This window comes from Manis pentadactyla, chromosome 4 (genome assembly GCF_030020395.1).
Source record: "Manis pentadactyla isolate mManPen7 chromosome 4, mManPen7.hap1, whole genome shotgun sequence".
Lineage (NCBI taxonomy): Eukaryota > Metazoa > Chordata > Mammalia > Pholidota > Manidae > Manis > Manis pentadactyla.
Window position 1 is genome coordinate 8885644 of NC_080022.1, and position 22477 is coordinate 8908120.

The 22477-nt window shown below is 50.2% G+C and overlaps 1 protein-coding gene across 1 annotated transcript in view; it reads left to right on the plus strand.

The window, feature by feature from the left end:
- The window catches only part of TNFRSF8 (TNF receptor superfamily member 8), a 57966-nt gene that overhangs the window by 10352 nt on the left and 25137 nt on the right, over positions 1–22477 (plus strand). Inside the window, exons 2-6 of the mRNA XM_036925446.2 lie at positions 4330–4417; positions 12317–12433; positions 18052–18204; positions 21537–21630; positions 21990–22150. Coding sequence (XP_036781341.2) covers positions 4330–4417; positions 12317–12433; positions 18052–18204; positions 21537–21630; positions 21990–22150 — 613 coding nt within the window. The remainder of the gene's footprint in view (positions 1–4329; positions 4418–12316; positions 12434–18051; positions 18205–21536; positions 21631–21989; positions 22151–22477) is intronic.

Genomic DNA, 22477 nt, shown 5'->3' on the forward strand with positions numbered 1-22477 from the left:
TAATTCCAGGGTCAGACTGCTTGGGGCTGCCGTGGATGCCAAGACCGCTGCCGCCTCTCTGCCAGGAGCTGAATGGGTGCCGGGCCTGTGAGAGTGGGTGGGCGGTGGCAGTGAGGGGACAGTGGGACAAATAGGGAGATGGCAGAGGCCGAGCAATGAGTGGGGCCCGGGCTGAGGGCTGCACCTGGGGTGTGGGGCCGGGCCAGCTTTTGGGGACCACAGACAGGGCTGCAATGGTGAAGCTCCGGGTCCTGGGTGCCATGTCTTTCTAGCTTACGGGCTTAGAGTACCCTGGGAGAGGGGAGGTTGTCTCCCCACTGGAGGGACAGCTGGAGGGCGTTCTGGGGTCTGGCTGGCCCTCTGGCGCCCAGTAGGTAATGATGCACTTGTGCGGCAGTCAAGAGTCAGCTGACCTGAATTCAGATCCTGCCCTGCCACCAGGTGCGACCTTGAGCAGGTTTCTCACCTCTCTGAGACTAGTTTCCATGGTACTAGGATCTCACAGGGCTTTTGGGTTCAATAACTGCTGTTGTTACTTCTATAAGAATATGTGTGCGTTGCACTGACCCCGTTTTCTGGGTGCTTGTAAAGTGATGACCTCATAGGCAAAAAAAAAAAATTTCCCCATGTCTCTGCCTGAGAAGGTCAGCCACAGCTTGGGGGCATCTGGGGTGGATGTTGGCGGGTGGGGCTGAGCTGTGCCCCCAACCTGGACGCCACCTACATCTGTGCAAATGGCCGGGGGAAACTGACGTCCATCCCCTCCATGGGACTGGGGGCAGCTAGTCCCTTCCTCCATAAGCCCCAGTGGGACCAGACGCTCCCAAGTCCTCTCCTTTTCCCTTCGCGGGGCTCTGATGGGCTCCTGGGGGACACCCTGACTGAGGTCCCACCTTCCCTTTGGACAGCAAGGAGACTGCGTCCCCCCTGGTGGCAGACCATGGATTTACACAGATTGATTATTGAGCTGCTTTGCCGTCTTCCTTCCTGTGCACAGAGTTCTGGAGGCGCTATTATTTTCATATATGGTTTTGGGCAATTGCTTTATTTCTCTGTCTCTCTTTATGTGTACACACACTATTGTTATTTTTAGTATCATTTCTATTGCCTCCTTTTGTTTTTGCTGAGCCATTTGCAAGTTAGTTGCAGACATTTTGATCCTTCACCCCTAAATATTTCAGGATGTTTCTTCCATAACCAGGACATCTCCTCTCTCAGAAAAAAAGTTATCAAATTTAGGCATTCAACACTGATAGAACATAATCGAATATAAAGTCTGTATTCAAATTTTGCCAGTTCTCTTAATAGTCTCCTTTAGGGCACCACCCTGATTCAGGATCCAACCTAGACATTGCATTCACTTGTCATGTCTCTTTAGTTTCCTTTATTCTGGAACATTCCACAACTCTTTGTCTTTCATGGGTTGGCATTTTTATAGAGTCCAGACCAGTTGTTTTATAGGAAGTCTCTCAGTTTCCGTTTATTTGATGTTTCCTCATGATTTGATTCAGATTATGGACTTTTGGTATAGGAAGGCCACAGAGTTGATATGGTGTCCTTCTCAGCACATTGGACCTATTTTAAAGACGGGCAACCTGTGGCTCAGAGAGGAGGAGAGAGGTGAGGACACAGTGAAGCTCAAATCTCCTCTCCTTGCTTAATTGCTGTGTGACCTTGGGTGGGTGATTACACCTCTCTGAGCTGAAATGGCCTCATTTATAACATGGGGTGGTGATATGGACCCAAGATGGGAGATGCATGACTTGGGGGTGGGGCGTGTGATAGGCAACACATGGGTTGCCTGTTTTCTGACTCTCTCATCCCCTGGCCCAGGTGTAGTGGCAGGAGGTGAAGGTAAGTGTTCAGGCTCCACTCAACTGCCCCCCCCAGGCCCTGGGAAAGGGAGCAGGGCCTGGGACCATGGCCCCCTCAGAGTCCATAGCTATCACTGAGATGAGCAGGCGGGCCGGGAGGGGAACACCCAGGCCAAGGGCCCAGGGTTGTCCCCACACTCAGCGGGCCTGGGAGCGCTGAACCCTTGTACCCTCAGGCCGCCCCACTGGTAGGCTTCCACGCTCACTTGGTGAGATGCCGCGGGTCAGGGAGAACCTCAGGTTGTCCTGGCAGGTCTCTGCCTCCCACAGAGGCTCCCAGCAGCCCCTGCTTTACTTGAGAAAAATCAGATCCTGCTGGAGGGAAGAGGCTGGGCATGGGTGGGTGAAGAGCGTGTCCTCCAGGCCCCAGGCTCTGGATTAAATGAGAAAAGAGACACACAAGTGCCATGTGACTGGTGTTGTGCAAAAGTCAGGCTGTATTTATTATTTCACATTTAGATGGCGATGTTTCAAATGTGCAAAAAAAAAGACAAAAAGAAGAATGTGATCAATACGCCATGTATCCACCTTCCGGCCTTTCTGGCCTCCTTGCTACTGTTTGACCATCACAGAAGTATTTGTTTATTAATTTTGACTATTCCCTTGCGTGGAGACAAGAGTAGGGAAGTCCCTTTGGCCAGCCAGCCCTCTTCCCAGGGTGAGGGTGTGGGGGGAATGGTTTCTGCTTTCCTCCTCCAAACCGTGAAAGCCACCACCCCATTCATCCCACCAGTGGCCACCTCCTGCCTGCCAGGCTCCATGTCAGACAGCTCCCTCCCCACTCCCTTCCTGGAGCTCCTTGTTATGGGTCTGCCCAGAGCCGGCTTTGTGTCCCCCTTCATTCATTCTAATGGGAAGGACAGAGTTCCTTCCCCAGGATCTCAGCAGAGAGTTTCCTCCCCTGAACCCCTCCAAAACGGGCGTAACTTCAAAGAGCCCTGGAAACATGTAGAGAAGCTTGTTAAAAATGCATATTCCTAAAAAAAATAAGTCCTAACCCTACTTCACACCATGCACCCAAATGAAACCTAGATATGAAAGGTTAAGCAATATCATCTAGCAGATATTATGGGAGAGTATCTACATTGGATGCACACATATTTCTTAATTAAGAACATTACCATAAAAAGAAAAGATTGATAAATTGTGATCCATTAAAACTTAGAACTTATGTTCCCCAGACGACTCCGTAAGAGAGTGAAAATGTGAGCCATACAATGGGAGAAGATATTTGCAGCACAAATATTCAACAAAGGGCTTATAACCAGAACATATAAAGAACTTCCACTGAACAATAAGAACATTTTTTCTAGTTGGCAAAAGATCTGAATAGGTGTCTTACAAGAGAGAATATCCAAATGGCTAATAAACATGTGAAAATATACCCAACATCACTACTTGTCTGAGAAATGCAAATAAGACAGTGAAAAACCACTGCACACTCACCAAAATGGCCAAAGTTTTAAAAGGGACAATGCAAGTGTTGACAGGTTTGAGAAGCAATTGGAACTCTCATACACTGCCAGGAAGTATCAATTAGTATCATTTAGAAAATTGTATGGAGAATCTACCTAAGCTGAACGTACACATACTTTGTGACTTAACAATTGGGCTCTTGGGTATATATCCAACAGAAATGTGTATATTTGTGCCCAAAAATATACATAGAGGAATATTCCAGCAGCACTATTCATAAGGATCAAAAAGTGGAAACAGCCCAAAGTCCCATCAAAAGTAGCATAAACCAATAAATTGTACATATTCATGTAATGCAATACATGAATTGTAAATACATGAAATACATGAAAAGTAAACAGAAGGCATGATTCTACCCCTGTAAAGCAGAACGAATCTGTGCCATAGAAGTCAGGTTAGCAGGGAACTTTCATGGGAAGGGGTAGGAGGCAGAGTCCTGGTGTGCTGGCAATGCCCTGTTTCTCGATCTGGGTGCTGGTTGCAGGATGTGTTCACACTGTAAAAATTCAGTGGATACACGCTGGAGGTCTGTGTGCTTTTCTGTGTTAGAGGTCGACAAACAGGTTGACCAGAAATTTGTATTTCTGGGTCCATGCCAGAGGTCAGGTGGGAGGCAACTGAATTAATGCAAGGGAGAGAGGTTGAGGATGGGGACCCGGTGGAGGAGGTGGGGATGTTGGTCCAAAGAGGCTGAGAGAATTTGCTGATGACGTGAGCATGAAAGGAGCGAGTCAAGGGACCCCAGGTTTTGGCCTGAGCTATGGAAGGCTGAAGATGCCATCATCTGCTATCAAGAAGCCCAAAGGTGAGCAGGGTAGAAAGGGTTTGAGGGAGAGGTGACATCAGAAATGTCCACCCTGATTTATTTTCTATAACATGAGGCTCAGTCTGAGGCCTGGCCTTCCCAGCGAGTAGAGACCAGGCCTCTTGGGAGGATGGGTGTCCCCACACAGCCTCACCGGTTTGTCCCACCCTCCAGGATGGAGCCCGCGTGGACGCCTGCGCCACAGACCCCAGCCGCTACTACGACGAGGCAGCCAGGAGGTGCTGTTACCGTTGCCCAGAGGGTGAGTGTGGGAGCCGGGGGTGCAGACAAGGGGGGATTCTTGTCCTCACGTTACAACCTTCTGGAAGGATTGGCGAGTGGGAAAGTCAGGAGCCAACACCCTCATTGTCATATTAGCTATAGGTTTCTGAAGGCCCGCCTTTTGTGAGTTTTTGTTTTAAATTACTAGCTGCCCCCTATTGAATGCTGACCTCATATACCCTTGTCTGAGACCTTCATGCCCATTGCATCATCTCATGAGATCTTCACAACTATCCTTTATTATTTCCATTTTGCTGGTGAGGCTATTGCAAGGCTGAGTGATTTGCCCAAGGTCACAGAGCCGGGAAATAGTGGGGCTGGGTGGGGTGGGAGCCCAGGGTCCTGTGACCCCAGAGCCCAGGCTCTGGACACCACGTGACCACCCCTCGTTTCTGGGTCTACACGCCCTTCACAGTCCTTATCTTCTTCAGGCCAGAAGGTAAGTTTGTCCCAGGGTCCCCTGGACTATAGATCTCTCGGGACCCAGGCTCCCTATCCAGAGTCTTGCCCACCCCCTGCACAATGACTGGCTCTGAGAAGATTATCAGGAAGTCCTTCTGGAATAGCGGTGAACCTGGTTCTTCCCATCTGGCAAATAATGCTTCGGGCCCAAGCAGGTGAGCAATTAGAACTGGGTCCTAGGTGGTTGTCTAAAATCCTGAGGCACGTCCAGTGGTCTTACCTTAGTGGGGGCCACAAGATAATGCTGAACCACGGTCTCGGGCCTCTGGAGACTCATGGGGCGGAAGGATATCACTTAGGCCAGTGGCAGCTGTGAGGACTGTATGTAAGAGGCTCTTCCTGAGTGCCTTGTGCTTGGAGGATGGCAGGCCACTGGAGGTGGGCAGGGGGCTTCAGAGGAGGAAGGGGGCCCACCCACTCATCCTCTAAGCCTCCCAGCATGGCTGTCTGGAGTGTAGTATAGTAACGGGTCGTGATGTTCACGGTCCCCACGGGTATGTGACCAGAGCGGGGTAGGAGCCCTGGTCAGCCTGTTCCTTGACCTGGGGCCCTTTTGCTCCGCCATGAGGGCCTTTATTGTTTAATGCTGGTTTTCAGGTATTTATGGGTGGTCCCCATGCTTTTTTTGAGTGCGTGGGGCTTCAGTGCCTGCCGGCCAGCCTCCCTCCCTCCCGTGTACCTGCCTGACCGCACCACCCCCGTCGTCCCTTCACCCACTCCCTAAGCCGTCCACCTCCCTCCTCCTTCAGCTCCTCCCCATTCTTCCTGCCTCCCAGACCCCAGCTGTCTCCCCATCTGCTCAGTCTGCCGGGGCAGCCATAACAAAATACCAGATTGGGGGGCTTGAGCAACAGACATTAATTTTCTCACAGTTCTGGAGGTTGGAAAGTCCAAAATCACAGTTCCAGCAGGGTTTGGTTTCTGGTGAGAAGTGTCTTCTTGGCCTGCCGACAGCTGCCTTCTTATGGCTGAGAGAGAGAATGAGAAAATGTTCTTTCTCTTATTATGAAGCCACCAATCCTATCAGACCAGAGCTCCACCCTTATGACCTCATTGATCTTAACTGCCTCCTAAGAGCCCTGCCTCAACATAGTCACACCGGGCATAGGGCCTCAACATATGGATTTTGGGGAAACACGGTTCAGTCCATAGCACCATCCCCCTCCCCTCCCCTCCCCCTTCCTCCACCCCTCCCCCTTCCCTCCCTTCTTCCATCCACCCATCCAATCCATCTAACAATTGTTTACTGCTAGATCTCACAGTGAGGTCACTTGTCACCTGCCCCACCGTGTGCTCCCTTGGCCTTTCTATAGGAACTGCCATGCTTGGTGTTCTCTGAACCTACTGTGTGCTTTCACCTACGGGGCCTTTGTACCTGCCTGTCCTCACCAGGGACACCCTCACTGCCACCTACACCTGCTGCATTCCCGGCACCTCTTCCTCCATGGAGCCTTCCTTCCCCCAGCCCACTGCTTTGCGGCTGGTGACACACGGCTTCTCCCCAGGCCACTTGCTGTCTGGGTTCTGGAGCAGTGCGGCTCTCAGTGCTCTGTGACTTTCCGTGGGACCCACAATCCCAGCCGCAGGGAGAAAGACAGACACTTCCTTCCCACGCCCTCCGGCCCCCTTGACCCCAGCCTGGCAGGGCCTTGAAGAGGAGTGGGGGGAGAGAGTGGACTTCCGGGACCCCGGCTCCCTCCACTTAGATGTTATGCTTGGGAAATGGGGATCCCATCCCCTGTCCCTTTCAAGACCAAATGCCTGGGGGTGGCTGAGCACCTCATGCTGGTGTGGTGGGCGGGGCATTTTGCTGGAGTTTTATTGACCCTGTGCTTCCGGGCAAGCAGGAGAGGAAAAATGAAAAACCCACAAAAACCCCTTCCTTGGTCTCTCGGGGAAATTTCTGACATTTTGCCTGCCCTCTGCAATCAGCTCTCAGCTGTGCGGCAGGCTCTGCACGGGGGCGGCTGGTGGAGGAAGGAAACTGGGAGGCCTTTGAGACTGAGAAGTTTAGGTGTCATCGAGTCTGTCCTTTCGCCCAGGAGTGAATGCCCTATCTTAGGTCCTTGACAGCTGACCCCCGCCCTCTGCTGTGACGGGGAGCTCACTCTTACTTCGTAACAGCGGCCACAGTTAACACTGACGGAGCACATCCACAGCGCTCCATCGCTCCCCCACTGCACCCTGGTAGGAAGCCCTGAGAAGGAACCGGGACACACAGAGTGCAAGGGTTTGCCGTGGTCAGGTGCTGGCGAGTGGCTCAGCTGGGGCTCGAACATGACCGCCTAACTCAGACTCCTAAGCTCTTCACCCACAATTGGTACTGAGCCCCAAGCACTGAACTTGGGGAGCCAGCAGACTGTACCTGTGAACAGCCCGTGTGAGGGCTACAACCCCTTCCTATTCTGCCCCCTGCTTCCTAGATCACTGTCCTATCATTGCCCAGACTCACCCCCAGAGGAAAAGGTCTCCCCTGCTGATGTTCAAGGCCTGCCAGGAGTTAGGGGTGTGTGTGGGGAGGAAAGGGGAGTCGGGGGTGGGCTGGGGTGGGGGGTTAAGCCAGGCACAGTCAGCGTTAGGCAGAGAGCAGAGTTGGTTTGGGGCCTGGCAGTTGTCCCGGGAGTTGAGGTTTCTCTGAGGGCTGTGAGCAGGAAGGAGCTGGAGACAGCCTCCCCTGCCTTCCCAAGCTTGGCCGGCCGACAGCTCCCCATCAGACCTGCAGCTCTTCTTCAGGGCACCAGGAGGGACACTTGACAGGCATCTTTCAGCCCCAATTCCAAAGTACAGAAAGAAAGGATCTGATGATGCAGATAAGTCCAAATGCTCACCTCTGCTCTGATTCCCCAAGGCCAGGACTGCCCCGGACCCCTGCTGGGGTGGGGAAGGTGGGACAGGGACCATTCTCCAAGAGGCAGCCTGTGGGCAGGGAAGGCCTTCCAAAGTATGCCTAACTCTGGGAGACCTGGGCCGGCTGGAGCACTCAGGTGGGCTTCCTTGAGGAGGTGGCCTCTAAAGGCATGTGAGGGTGAGCAGGATTCGGCCAGGCCAAGGTACGGAGGGAATATACTCTGGGTGGGTTGCGCAGAGGCTTGGAGGGAGCAAGGGCGGCTGCTCGAGAACTGGGAGAGGCTCCATTTGGCTGAAGCCAGGTGTGGCCTGTGGGAGCGACGGAGGGAGGCTGCAGGGGCCGGCCTGCTGGCCGCAGGGAGGAGCGGCTCTCTGTGTGGCCATTCCTGGGCCCAAAGCAGCTGGATCCCGGCTGTCTGGGTGCCCTGGCCCTGGGCCAGAGGTGAGAGGCAGTGATGGGAATGTTAGGACAGACTTTGGGAACATCTGGAGTCAGAAAAGCACTGATCAGAGCCTGGGAGCCGACTGTGGCCGGAGGCAGATCGGAGCAGAGGGGTGCCTGGGAAACGGTTCTCGGAACACACAACTCAGAAGCCTTTCTTCACCATTTTTGTTCCTGATTATGAAAGTGACACTCAGTGGAAAAGATCTGTGTGGAACATGGGAAAAGAAGAAAACAGAAATGAAGAAACACCACAATACTTTTGCTGCCTCTGCTCCAGCCCTGTGGCCCTTCTGTTCTTTGCCGTGCAGTCCCCTCTGCCTGGCATGTCCCCCAGCCCCTGCCTGGCTGCCTCCTTCACCCTCTGGGGCTCACAGAGGCCTCCCTGATCACACTTTCCGGGGCTCACCCCACTGCCCCTTCCTTTCTCTCTAGTAGCTTCTGTTTTATTTTCTTCAGAGTTTGTACTGACCTTGGAAACCAACTTGCTAATTCCCTTCTTCCCTTGCCTGTCTGCCTTGCCCAGGCTAGGGGGTAAGTCCCATGGGAGCAAGGACCTCATCTTCTCCAATATCTAAATTAGGGCCTGGCCCAAAAGTGGTGCTTAGGCAATGTGAGTCGAATGAAAAAAATAATCCCATCACCAAGTTAGTCCCTCTGAGCCCTGAATGTATTTCCTGCAGCAGGGGGTTCCTCCGGGTCACCCCAGAGCAGCCCCTGGCTCCGAGAGGTGATTCTAAAGGGATCCATTGAGGGGATTTGGATGGGCTCAGGTGATCAGGAAAGTTCCACAAGGAGATCATATTTTAGCCTGACCTGGCTGGCTATGAAGGGTGCCTAGGGGGTAGTGAAGGAGATGGAGGGGCACCTTGGCCTGGGCAGAGAATGTTTGTATTAGCCTCCTAGGGCTGCCATTCACAAAGGGCCACACACTGAGCAGCTTGAACAGAAGTTTGTCTCACAATTCTGGAGGCTGGAAGTCTAAGATCAAGGTATTGGCGGGGCCCTACTCCCTCTGAAAGCTCTAGGGAAGGTTCTGGCCTCTTTCTTAGCTTCTGGTGGTTCCGTGGCTTGTGGCCGCATGACTCCAATCTTCACGTGGTCCTCTCCCTGTGTGTGCATGTCTGCCTCTATACACATTTCCCCCCTTTCTATGAGGATACCTTTTATAAGGACGCTGGATTAGAGCCCACCCTAATGGCTTCATTTTAACCTACTTACCTCTGTAAGGACCCTATCTCCAAACAGACAACATTCTGAGATACTGGGGTCTAGGGCTTCCACAACTTTTTGGAGCAACATTTCAGGACATATGGGGGTGCTAGAAAAAGCCTGAGATGCCCAAGTTGGCTGAAGTATAGAGTGCATGACATATTGTGTAGAGCTACATATGATGTCAGACCAGGAGTCTAGAGACACAGTGAGGCTGGGGAATGCCAGGCTAAGGAGTTGTATTGATTAGGTTGTCAGAACATGTATTGATCAAATATGTGCCAGGCCTTCTAATCAGGGCATTTGTTGGTGAGCAGAAATGGAAAGATCCATCCTTGAGGAGTTGAAATTCATGTGAGGAATTCAGACACTAAGACAATTTATCCCACAAATAAATGTGAGATTACAGCAGAGTTAGATGTAGGAGGGTGAGGTCCATGGGTCTCTGGAGCAAGTTGCTAAGGCTGTGATGCCTTGACCATGATATGCAGATTAAGTGTAAATTTACTAGGGGACAGGAGAGAGGAGCATTCCTGGCAGAGGACCAGCTTGTGCAAAGGCCCTGGGGGCATCAGGGAGCACGGTCCCTTGGGGAACAGGTATGGTGAGAGATTAAAGAGCAAGGGGTATGTAGGTGGGGAGAACCTTATTAACTGTGATAAGGACCTAGCCCTTTATCCTAGGAACCATGAGAAGCCCTTGAAAGTTTCAGGCAAAGGGTGGGTGATAGGATCAGATTTATCTCTCTGAAAGACTGCTGGGGAGCCACTCAAGTTTTCTGAGCTAAAGTGTGTGCCAGTCATCAAGCTAGTATTTTTAAGAGGTCCTTGCATGTTATTCTAGAGCAAGGACTCTCACCTTGGGGTAAGAGTTCAGGGGGGGCTGTGAACCTGAATGAGTTCAGTTATTTTCATCAATCTCTAACTAAAATTCCCCATATAAATTCCTTCTGTTACAAATAAAGGCAACAAAGCCTGGGAGTAATAGTAGTACCTACAGCTTTTCCATCGATAGAAATCAGATACTCCTTATTATATTGCAGTTATATTACAATTGCTGCAGGTATCTTGACATTGTTTATGTTCGTCACTACTTTGAGACTGTGGTAGTTATGAGATCTTATTTAATGAGTTTACAAAGAATCACATATATTACTAGATCTTAAATTACTTATTTAATACTTTGATAACCATATTTCAACACAACTGGGTTCCTTTATAATCCTACGCATTTCATTTCATGCACTTGAAAACATGATTCTGAGTGGGGTACACAGGCTTCCCCAAAATGACTAAGGGGCACTGGAAATGTTGAGAACCCCTCATCTAGATTTTTTTGGTTGTAACGAAAAGAAGCCTAACTCACTTAGGCCCAAACAAGACAAAAGAGAAATAATTGGCTCAATAACAGAGATGGCACCATAAATACAGGCTTTGTTACCGAGTTCAGGCTCGTGCCACATGACATGCCAATAAATCAAGAGACAAGTCGTTGGTGCCAGGAAAGTGACTTTATTCAGGTGGCCAGCAGACCAAGAAGATGCAGATTCATGTCCTAAAGAACCATCTTAACAGGGCTGACTTAAAGCTTCTTTTATATTGGGGAAGGGGGAGCAGAATGGGATTAGGTCAGGAAGGGACAGTCAATCTCAGGCGTCTGGACGTCAGTAAGGGTCTGAGGAGGGTGGTGACACTCCATCCCTGGTTAGTTGACACCCGTCATTTTGTCGACACGGGTCTAGTCATGATGTTCCTGTAAGTCCTTGCCAATCCAGATGTCATTTCTGTACAGACTTTATCTCCTCGGAGGAGGTGGGTTTTGGGTAAGGGGCTGGTTGCATCAATCATAAGTCATGAGAGCAAGATTCCTTCTGATGATTAACAAGCCTAGTGTGGGGCTGCGGGGCTGAGCACAAGCTTTGTCACCCAAAGATTAAGACAGATACACTCTGCAGGCAGAGATGCCACTTCCTCACTCAGTTACGGTTCGAACGTCCTCAGGAGTCTGTTTTCCTCCTTCTCTGGACTCTGCTCAGCTTTGAGTAGCCTTCGTCTCAGGCAGGCCTTGCCCACCGGCAGCAGCCACGACCCTGCAGCTACAGGCTTAAATGGCCCTTTTAACTGGGAATCTGGGCATCCAACAACAAAGAAAGGGGCTCTTTTCCTCATAGTTTCTATGGGACTCGCAGAGGCGCCACTCACCTGCTGGCATGGGTCATGTGCCCATGAACCAATCACAGTGGTGAGCAAGATGTGCTCTGATTGGCTTGCCTGGGTCACGTGCTGGCCCCAGAAGAAAGCCATGGGAGGTAACAGACTGCACAGAGAGTGGGGCAGTGCAGGCGACCACCCCTGCAGACCCCCAGGATGCCCTCTACCCTTGCACCCCATCAGTTGGTATCAGCATCACGCTGTCCCATCCCTGTACAGTGGGAGTCAGGGTGACCTCGGGCCCCTCAGGCTGGACTGAGCTCCTCAGGGTCACCGCGTCCCCTTCTGCAGTGAAACAGGACTCCTGCTAAGACTGCTGGCAACTAGGGCTCATCCAGCGCTGGCTGTGGGCCGAGCTCTGCTGCGGTGCTTCATGCATGTTAATTTCTGCTTCACTCTTTTCAACAACCCTGGATGGTGGATCCTATCATTATCTTAATGGTCCCCTTGAGCTCATAACTTGCCCAAGGCCACACACTTGGCATCTCAGGCCCAGCTCTTCTCCCTATCTGTGTGCTGCCTGCAAGGTGACCTCAGGCTAGGTCTGCCCCCTGCATGCCAAGGCCCCCATCTGAAACCCAGGAGTGGGACTGATGGGGTTTGGGGTGGAGCTGGGAAGGGCTTCAGGGGTGAGAGGTGATGGTGGTGGGGGATGCGGCATTTGCCCAGGCAGCCTGGCCTAGAGCTCCTCTGCTGCTTTTCCTAGGACTGTCTGCCCAGCAGCCATGCCCACAAGGGTCCTGGGACTGCCAGAAGCAGTGTGAGCCTGACTACTACCTGGGTGGGAGCGGCGGCTGCCTGGCCTGTGTGAGCTGTTCCGAAGGTAAGGACCTTACCCTCCCCTCTGGGGCCCCTTCCAGGGAAGGGGGCTAGAGAATGTGCATGGTGGGAGGCACGAAGATTTGGTGTCTCTACTCTGAATTGGCCCCCTGGTGCCTCAGTTTCCCCTCTAGATTGTGAATTGACATCAACTGTGATCTTTGGCATCCACACTTTTTAAAGAGACTCAGTTAACATGATTCCTCCAGGAAGGGACTCACATGTATTGAGTTTAATCTTCACAACCCCCGTAGGGGAAGATTCTTTTCTTATCCCTCTTGTACCACGAAGAAACTGAGGCTTAGGGAGATAAGGGTCTTTCCAAAGTTACAAAACTCTGGGAAGTGGCAGAAGTGGGGTTTACACTGATGGTCTACACTGAGAGCTGTGCTCCTTCCCTAGGACCGACCACACTGGTCCCAGGAGAGCCCTTTCAATAAGGGCTTTGGTTATTCATTTCTTTCTATGGTTAGTGAGTGGTTTGTGTGCTTGCTGGTGTTTGTTTTGCTTTTCGGTGGGCTGTTTGGAGGGTGTGGTGGGGAAATTTGTTGAGATTTCTTGTAACCTAATAAATTTTTGTATTTTGGGGGGCATGTCTAGTGTGTTTGGGAAAAAGAATGTGTGTTCTGTTTGCTGTGTACACGTTTCTACATGTACACCTACTCAAGAACTTACTGTGGTTTTTAATAGTATGCATCCTTATTTATTTTTGCATCTTCAGAAACTGATTCTGAGCTAGATGTGTTAAGGTCTATGTCCTGGTATGCTTGGGCTTCATCAGATTTTCACTGTGTTCCGTCTGCTTTTGCTTTATATACATCAAAGCAATGTTATTATGAACAATGTGCATGAATATGACATTTTCTTGGTGGGCTGGACTTTTTACCATCATTAACTACACCTTTTTGCTCCTTATAATGTGGTTGCCTTAATTCCATTTTTGTTTGCTATTAATATCACCTTTCTTTATGTTAGCACTTCTCTGGTATAAGTTTTGAAAATTAATGACTGTATTTTATTAAATGCAAATTACATGCATTTATTATTAAAAATTCAAGCAGTACGGAAGTGTAAGAGAGAAAGCCCCCTCTGCCCCCTCCCCCACCCCTGGATGGCTGACACCTCTCTGTATCTCTATAGAGACAAGACTGAGTAGGTTAGTAGACAGACTGTACACACAGAGAGAGAAGGGATTTTTAAGAGGATCGGATTGTACTTCTTATGGCATTAACATGATTACATGTAATTTTACCCAAATGTATCAGAGGAAGAAGAAACTAAAGTGAAGAAACTAAGCTATCACAAGAGGCAGTAGTTCCTTTAAAAACCCTCTAAAATTAAAAGAGGTTATGAAGATCAGTAAGCCATTAGGAATCATTTAAGGGATGCCTGCCTCTGGTGGTAAAGTCATTCTATTTGTTTCGATTTTTGGAGACTAGAGAGTAGATTGACTCCCTGTAACCAGAAATGAAGTAATTAATTGGCTTGCGGACATCCCCGTCCTCTTCCTGACCTTTATTGCTTGCATTATTTTTACTTTGTCATAGTTACGATGTTTCTCTTCTTTTCTGTAATTCTAAGTCCCTTGATGTCTTAGCTGTCCTTTGCTATTTAAATTTATTCATTGAGCGTCATGACGACATTTACCATGGCTTCTCCATTCTGGAATTTTTCATTTTGATCTATTGCTTGATTGGTTAGATTTCACTGTCACGCGGATTTCCCAGGGAGGCTTCTATCTTTGCACGTTCCCTGACTTCTTTCATGCTTGAGAATGTTTGTTGCCTTTATATTTGACTGACAATGTGGGCAGGTATAATATTATTCTCAGGACCTATTTTCTCCAGAACTTTGAGGGCATTTGTAGTTCTGGGAGAGGAAATCCCAGGGCAAAATATCTCTAAAAACCGAAATCAGTCAAAGGGAGAAATAAAGTTTAAAACCCGTTTACTGCTTACAAACTGCAGTCCAGGGCCATCTCTCTCCTCTGCTCCTGAAGAAGCAAGCCAGCCAGCCAGCCCCTCTGCTTAACCTCTCAGGTTCAGACATGTCCTCCGTTGCCCAGGTAATTACCAATTGACATGGAGGTGAACTTCTCTCCACCCCTGAGGATATGCAAGTGCACTAAAGCCAGGCAAGATACTCTGAAAATATTACAGTTTTACCCACAGCATTGGTGTAAGCATTGTCTTCTTCTAATTAATATAGCTGTGGAGGGGTCTGCAGTCTTTTCTCCCTTTATTGGTGACTGCAAGAATAATTTTCTTTATCCTGAAGGATCAAGAACTTAACCAGAATGTGCCTTGGTATTGTTTGGAAACAATTCTTCCTGGTATCTGGTGTGTCTTTTCTATCTGCAAATTTAGTTCTTCCTTCATTCCAGGAAAATTGATGTGGATTTTTATCTCTGCTAGATATATATTATCTATTATCTCTATATATAATAGGTAATATATATTATGATGATATATTTACTTATTTATTTATATTTATATTGGGTTGCTTCCACCTTTTAGCTATTGTGAATAATGTTGCTGGGAATAAAGGTGTACAAATACCTGTGCAAGTCCCTGCTTCCAATTTGGGGCGTATACTCAGCTGTGGACTTACTGGATCACGTGATAATTCTATGCTTAATTTTTTTGAGGAATCTTAAGTGTTACTTGTGAAGCTCATTTGAGGAGCCTGAGGGCCTGGGTGAGAGGCAGAGTGTGGCCAGAGGTGGGTGTCCTTCCTTGCTGGGGCAGGGACCCACTTTTCCTTCTCAGATAGTCTTTGTCAGAGCTCCTGCTACCTGGAGAGGGGTGTACCCCACCCTTGGGGTTTCTGCTCATTTCCACAACTTATGCTGGCTTCTTGGAGATTGGCAAGTGCAGGAAGTCTTCCATCTCTGGCCAGGCCAGATATTCTGGGTCATAATAAAATATATTATGATATATATATATGTATATTACTCTGAGGGTTTTATCTTGAGTTTTCCAGGGATGTCTACTCATTGCCTTCAGTATGCTTCTTTCCACATTTTTGAGAATTCTCAGAATTTTATTCTGTTCTCAGTACAGCTTCTAGGGTGCAGGTGAGAGCTGGGGGCTCCACCAGGGTCACTATGGAATGGAAGAGAGACTAGAGATTCTCCTGAGATGGTTTTAGGGGCCCAGCCTTGGAGAGGCTTGTATCATTTCTGCCCCCATCCCATTGGCCAGGATCCAGTCACATGATCCCAACCCCACTGCAAGGGAGACTGGGAAAGGTAGTCTTTCTCTGAGCCCTCGTGAACTAGGGGGTTATTTTTTTACAGCTGCACTTCCCTTTTGCACCTCTGAGGATATTAATTATACTGGCTCTAAAGGCTTGTTCTGCTTTCTCTTATATCTGCTAACCTGAGTGTTTGCTCTTTTCGAATTTGGGCTCTTGTTTCTTGGTGTGGACTTTCTCTCACGTTTGGTGTCTTCCACTGTGGTGCATCATATCTGATGACTCAGATATGTGAGGGTATGCGAGGTATGTGGTGTATGTGAGGGGGCTGCGAACCCCACCTCCGAGGGTTGTGGGGTAAGCGGGTGTGGGGCAGAGTGCCCTGTGGCAGGTCTCCTGGATCTGTGGCTTTCTTACTTCCCAGGTATGACTAGCCCCAGGGCATGGCACAGGGCCTGGCTCACCTCACCCAGTCTCGTTGTGGGGACACTTGGCTTCTAGCTCTGTGGTATCAGTGGAAGAGGAGTGTGGGAGCCTGACCCACCGGGATTCTCCTGCCACACTCCCCATCAGATGCCCTACACACACACACACACACACACACACGCACACACACACACACACATGCACACCCCTTACGATGCACCCACTTGAGACTGGAGCACTCACAGCCTCTCCCATCTTCCCTAGCAAAACCCTCTTGGGGATATTTTGGACTGTGGTGTCCTCTCTGATCAGTTCTCACCTGCCTTCCGTGTTCAGGGAGTCTTCATCATTTCTGGTTAATCAAGGATGTCCCTTTTTTTCCAGGGATGTTATACATAAGTATGCGTAAGTAATTATTTCTACCTAATTATTTTTTCCTTAAATATTTTTATTTCTATTATGATAAAATTCACCATTTTCAAGTATACGGTGTAGTGATTTTTAGTATATCCGTAATGTGCAACCCCACCACTTTCTAATTCCAGAACATTTCTACCTCCCCAAAAGAAACGCCCTCATCTTCTAATTCTCTTCTCTTCTCACCCCTGGAAACCATTAGTCTACTTTTTATTTCTATGATTTGCTGCCTTTGGGCATTTCATATAAATGGAATCATGCAATATGTGGCTTTCAGTGTCTGGCTTCTGCCACTTTGCATGGTTTTTTCAAGGGTCATCCAGATTGTAACATGTATGAATTCTTCATTCCTTTTTATGGCCGAATAATATTGCATTGAATGGATATACCATGATTTTGTTTATCCATTCATCTGCTAATGGCCATTTGGGCTGTTTCCACTTTTTGGCCTTTATGAACAATACTGATATCATTGGTGTTCCAGTTTTTGTGTGGACATATGTTTTCAGTTCCTGGGTGTATGCCACACTTAGGAGTGTGGTCACTGGATTACATAGTGATTGTATGTTTAAAGAACTGCCAAATTGGTATGCATAGCGCTGGACTAGACTGCATTGCCACCAGGAATGGCTGAGGGTTCCAGTTTCTTCACATCCTCACCATCACTTATTATTATCTGTCTTTTTGACCCTAGCCATCCTAGTGTGTATGAAGTGGTATCTCGAGGTTTTTATTTGCATTCCCCTAATGACTAATAATGTTGAGCATCTTTTCATGGACTTACTGGTCATTTGCATATCTTCTTTGGAAAATTGCCTATTTAAATCCCTTGCCCATTAAGAAAAAGTTAATAGAATTTTTTTTTTTTTAGAGAAGTCAGGTTTATGGAAAAATTGAGCAGAAAGCATAGAGAGTTCCCATAAACCCCCTCTCCTAGGCTACTCCCCACAATCTCCTCTGTTCTTAACATCTTGCATTTGTGTGGTACACTTGTTCCAATCCATGTTCTCAGCAGTGATACATTATTATTAACTAAAGTCCATAGTCAACATTAGGCTTCATTCTTGGTGGTGTGCACTCTGTGCATTTTGGCAAATGCTTAATGTCACGTATCCGCGGTCACAGGATCATACAGAGCGGTTTTACTGCCCTGAACGTCCTCTCTGCTCTGTCCACTCACCCCTCCCTTCCCCTGAACCCTGGCAGCCACTGACCCTTTCACAGTCTTTATAGTTCTGTCTTTTCCAAAATGTCATATAGTTGAAATCACAGTACACAGCCCTTTCAGATCGGCTCCTTTCACTTAGCAATATGTATTTAAGGTCCCTCTAGGTCTTTTTTGCCCATTTGTAAATAGGGGCATTAATTTCCTTTAAATAGCATTTTAGTGACCTGCAGGGATGTGGGCGGGGAGGTGGGGGCTGCCTCGGGGACCCCTCCTGCCCTGTTGCCCTCACTGCAGGAACACTGTGGAAAGAACGGCTGAGCATGCCAGCTCCCTGCCCAGCTCATGGGCTCAGCTGCCCCTGGGTCCCTTCCCTTGCCCTCCCTCTGTCCCCGGTGACTCTTCCCTGTGTCCCTCAGATGACCTAGTGGAGAAGATGCCCTGCTCATGGAACTCCTCCCGCGTCTGTGAGTGCCGGGCTGGCATGTTCTGTGTCACATCCGCCACCAACTCCTGTGCCCGCTGCTCCCCGCATTCCGTCTGCTCAACAGGAATGATTGTCAAGTTCCCAGGTAAGTGTTCTCACCCGCAGCCCGGGACGCAGCACTGTGCCCAAGTGTGATCCCCCTGATCTCCCGACGACTTCCAGCCTCCTGCTTCCTCCTCCGTCTCCTTCCACGAAGATGGGGGTGCCCCAGGCACCCCGGGCCCCCTGCTGCCCCGCCCCTGCACTTTGTGTCCCAGGCTCCATGCCAGGCTCTGTGGAACCCTGGAGATCTGAGGCACAGGCCTGGCTGGATGAGGTCTTAGGTTGGTTTGAGGCTTGGGGAAGAGGTTCTCTGATGCCTGATACACAAGAAGGAAACCCCAAGGCTCTGTCCCAGGCGTTTCCAGAAGACGAGGGCCGCTTTCCCCGGCTCAGCTGAGGCATTGGAGTTAGAGGAGTCAAGAGATTGGACGTTAGGCTCAAGGCTGAGAAACTCGGGTTAGTTTTCCAACTTGCTATGTGACCTCAGGCAAATTCCTTACCCTCTCTGGGCTTCTAATTTATTGACAGTACAAAGGGGCTCATGGCCAAAAAAGAGGTAAGGGCCACAGATCATGTGTGGGTGGTACTGAGAACACCCTTCAGGAAGGGAGGCACGGGGAGTGGGTGGGCTTTGGACCACAGCCCAGAAGAGGTGCCACAGCTACACAGGGCACATGGGGAGGGGGCAAGATGGATCAGAGGGAACCATGTCCAACAGGGAGAAAAGTGCCAACACCGAGCTCCCCACCCCCCACCCAGCCCGGTCCCTTCCGAAGGCAGCGGCTCCCTTCCCTGTCCCCCCACAGCCAACCCATCCCCAGGCCGGTAGATTTTGCCTCCCAATTCTCTCCCCGATTTCCTGCCCCTCAGCCCTCCCGTCATTCTCCCCCATAGCACATGGCCAGGGTCACCCCTGCAAAACCGCATCTGGTTCTTTCTCCCCACCTCTCTCACACACACCGCTGCTCAGACACTTCAGTATCTTCTTACCACTCCAAAGGTAAGACACAATTTTTTGGCAGAAAAAGAACAGGTTTGGGGGGATTTCTTTTTTTAAGCCTGTGCCCTTTGGCGTTTGTGGGCTGTGGCTTATTGGGCTCCACGTCTGGGGTATACGAACCCAAGGGAGAACTCGGGACTCACCACGAGGTCACTCCTCAAGTCCCCAGGCCCCTCTCTGATCTGTCTTCTCCTTTCCACCTTTCAGAGGCTTGTTCTGTATAAACGTCCAGGGCGTTGGCTGTACTTGGTGGGAGGAATAGGGGAGAGTGTGCCCACCCCACCTTCCCATGGTCCTTCACGTGACCCCATGTGGTGTGGGCCCGCCTTCCTCCAGCCTCAGCCTGCAGCACCAGCCCCTTGCTGTCTGGGCTCCCCGGGTCTGCTGTTCTCTCCGTTGTGTGCTTTCTCTTTCTATGAGGCCTTTGCACATGCTGTTCCCTCTGCCTGGGCCACCCTTCCCTCCCTTCATTTAGCGAACTCCTCCTCAGCCTTGAGCCCTCTGTCCGCACGTGGCTTCCGCGGGTCAGGCCTCGCCTGATCCTCTCAGGTCTTGTCTCCTTCGTGATCCCTTATCACACAGTGTCCGTCGCAAACATGGATACGAACACTTGTGTCTGAACCGGTTTGATCAATGCTTGTCCCCCTCCCTAGACTGTAGCTTCGTGAGGACCAAGCCTGTTCCCACTGTGCTCATGGTCACCTCACTGCCTGATCGAAGGCCAGGCACAGACTGCCCTCCAGAGATACTTGTTGAATGACGTGGGTGTGGGGCACCCGACAGGGAGGTCAGAACGGGGGGCAGGTGGGGTTCACATTGGTCAAGTTCTCCCTGGATCGCACAAAACACTCTGCGAAGGGACACGCAGAAGCCCACCGCCGGCGCCGGTGAGCAAGGGCAGGGTGGGGGCGAGGAAAGCTCTCTGGTATGGGCATCGGATACCTGGGATCGCGTGTACCTGTGTATCTGTGGGGTGTGTTCCCACCCCTCTCTGGGCCTCAGTCTCCCCACCTGCAAGATGTGGAGGTGAGACTGGAAGCCTTTGGGGGCTTTTTCAGCTCAGAAACCCTTCCATGTCTATGAAAAGTAGTCTTGAATTCAGTTCAGTCAAGGGCCTTGTAGACCAGCTCTGGCAGCAGGGCTCTCCCGGTGGTGTTCTTGTGACAGTCACACGGTGGCGCCGGAGGCCTCTTTTTGCTGCCCCTAGACCATTGTACCCAAAGCAGTGCCCCTGGCCACTGTGGCCATCCATCAATTAAAATGTGTCCATTCACATTCAAATATGCTGTCAGTATAGACTATGCACATAGATTTCAAATACTCAGAATAAAAAAAGAATGTAAAACCTCTCATTAATTATTTTTATATTGATTGCCTGCTGATATGTTGGGTTAAATAAATATATTATTTAAGTTAATTTCATGTGTTCCTTTTTACTTTTTAAAATATGGCTACTAGAAAATTTAGAATCACACATGTGATTCACATTGTATTTCTACTGGACGGCACCACTTTAGCAGTACTCCGACCTTTGGCTGCTAAGCCTTGGCTAATTTTAGATTCCCCTGTGGAATCTCTCCCACGGAGCAACTCTCAGGGCCTCAGGCTGTCCACCTGTAAAGTGGAAAGTAGTTTCTGCTTCAAATTCAGCTCACGGCTAAGCCCCATGCCAAGAGGTTGCCTAGGTTTTCTCTCCTAAAATTCTGAAAACTCCGTAAGACCGATGTGTTGCATTAGCCTCACTTTACAAGTGACGACATTGAGGTCCAGAGATGGCAGGTAAATTGCTCAAGACACAGATCAGGGGATATCTGAGCTAGGGTTTGAATGTCGCACCCACGTCTCCTCACCCCACACCACCAAAAGAGGGGATAAGGCCTCCAGATGGTAATCCCACACATGCTGGTCACTTTCCAAGCAGGGGGGCTGGAGTCCAGATGGGGAAAAGAACATGCTATTTATTGGGCATTCACTGTGTGTCTCCCAGGGTGACAGGCACACTGGGTACACTTTGTTTATCCTGACTGCAGCCTTGTGAAGCGTGTTACTCTCGTCCTTACAGCCAGAACATGATGGAGGAGATGGAATAGATTGGTTGCTCCAGCCTGGTTCATAGCCACTGCTGGAAGGGAGGGAGTGGTCAGTTAGTCCCAGCCTCTAAAAACAGGTACTGAGATTGGGGAGAGGAATTCCCCAGGGAAAATCAGGCTGCTTTACCCCAGGGGGAAGGGATGCTGGGCAGGCACAAATGCCGATGACCACTGCGTCTTCCAAGTGCCCCATCCTGGGCTCTTGGTTGTGATGGTAAAAGGTGTGTTCCTGGAGTCTTTGGGTTCCTCAATGCCAACTCTGAGGGCATTGCCATCCCCCTACAGGCACAGCAGAGAGGGACACTGTCTGCGAGTCACCTTCTCCGGGGACCAGCCCTGACTGCAGCATCAGCCCGGAGGACTGCAAGGCGCCTGCCAGGTGACCCCCAGCTCTGTCCCATCCAGCTGACCTTAGCATGGAACTGTCCCACCCTACAGGAAGCCCAAGGCACTCTGGGCTGGGCATGTGGGGGGGTGGTTAGCCCAGGGTGTCAGGACTCCAGAGTGACTCTCTGCCAAGCCCACAAGAAATTCGAGACCCTACTGTGTGCTCAGGCTTCCCTGAGTACCTGGGAGACCCAGAAGGCCTCGGAAACAGCCCTTGTTCACAGTTGCTGACGGTGGGCCTGCCTGAGGCCGAGGGCCTGGGGATCCTTGTCTATAGAATCGGTAAACCCCAAGCACGGACCTCCGTTGCCCCATGAGAACTGTCAGGCCCATCTCTGGCTTCCTTCCCAGTGGCCCCAGCTCCCAAGCCAAGCCCAGCTTGACCTCCTTAGCAAGCAATGCCAGGACCATGCTTCTCGGAAAGGGTGCTCCCCTCCGCCCAGAAGATGGTGCAGAAATGATGAAGATTCTCAACTCTTCCTCCTCCGCGGGGAAGCCCAGTTCAGATCCAGGTAATGTCTCCAGAGAAGCTGTGGGCTGTTCCCCAGACCAACAGCATCTCATTGGTGGGTGACCTGTGTGTGGTGGGCCGGGCAGGCAGGCAGTGAGCTGGGGTCTTTCCCAGAGTGGGGAGAACGGGGTTCACGGTCTCCGGGGGCTGATGGCTTTGAGGGCTGGACTAGAGAGTGGAAGCATTTGTTCATTTAACACCGTGTGAGTGCGTCCTGTGTGCCAGACACCGAGGGAGGTGCTGGGGCATGACCGTGCTTGCAGAGCAGGTGGGCTTCAGTAGGTGTCCATTTGATGCCCCCTGGTTGCCATGGCAACAGATGGGGCTC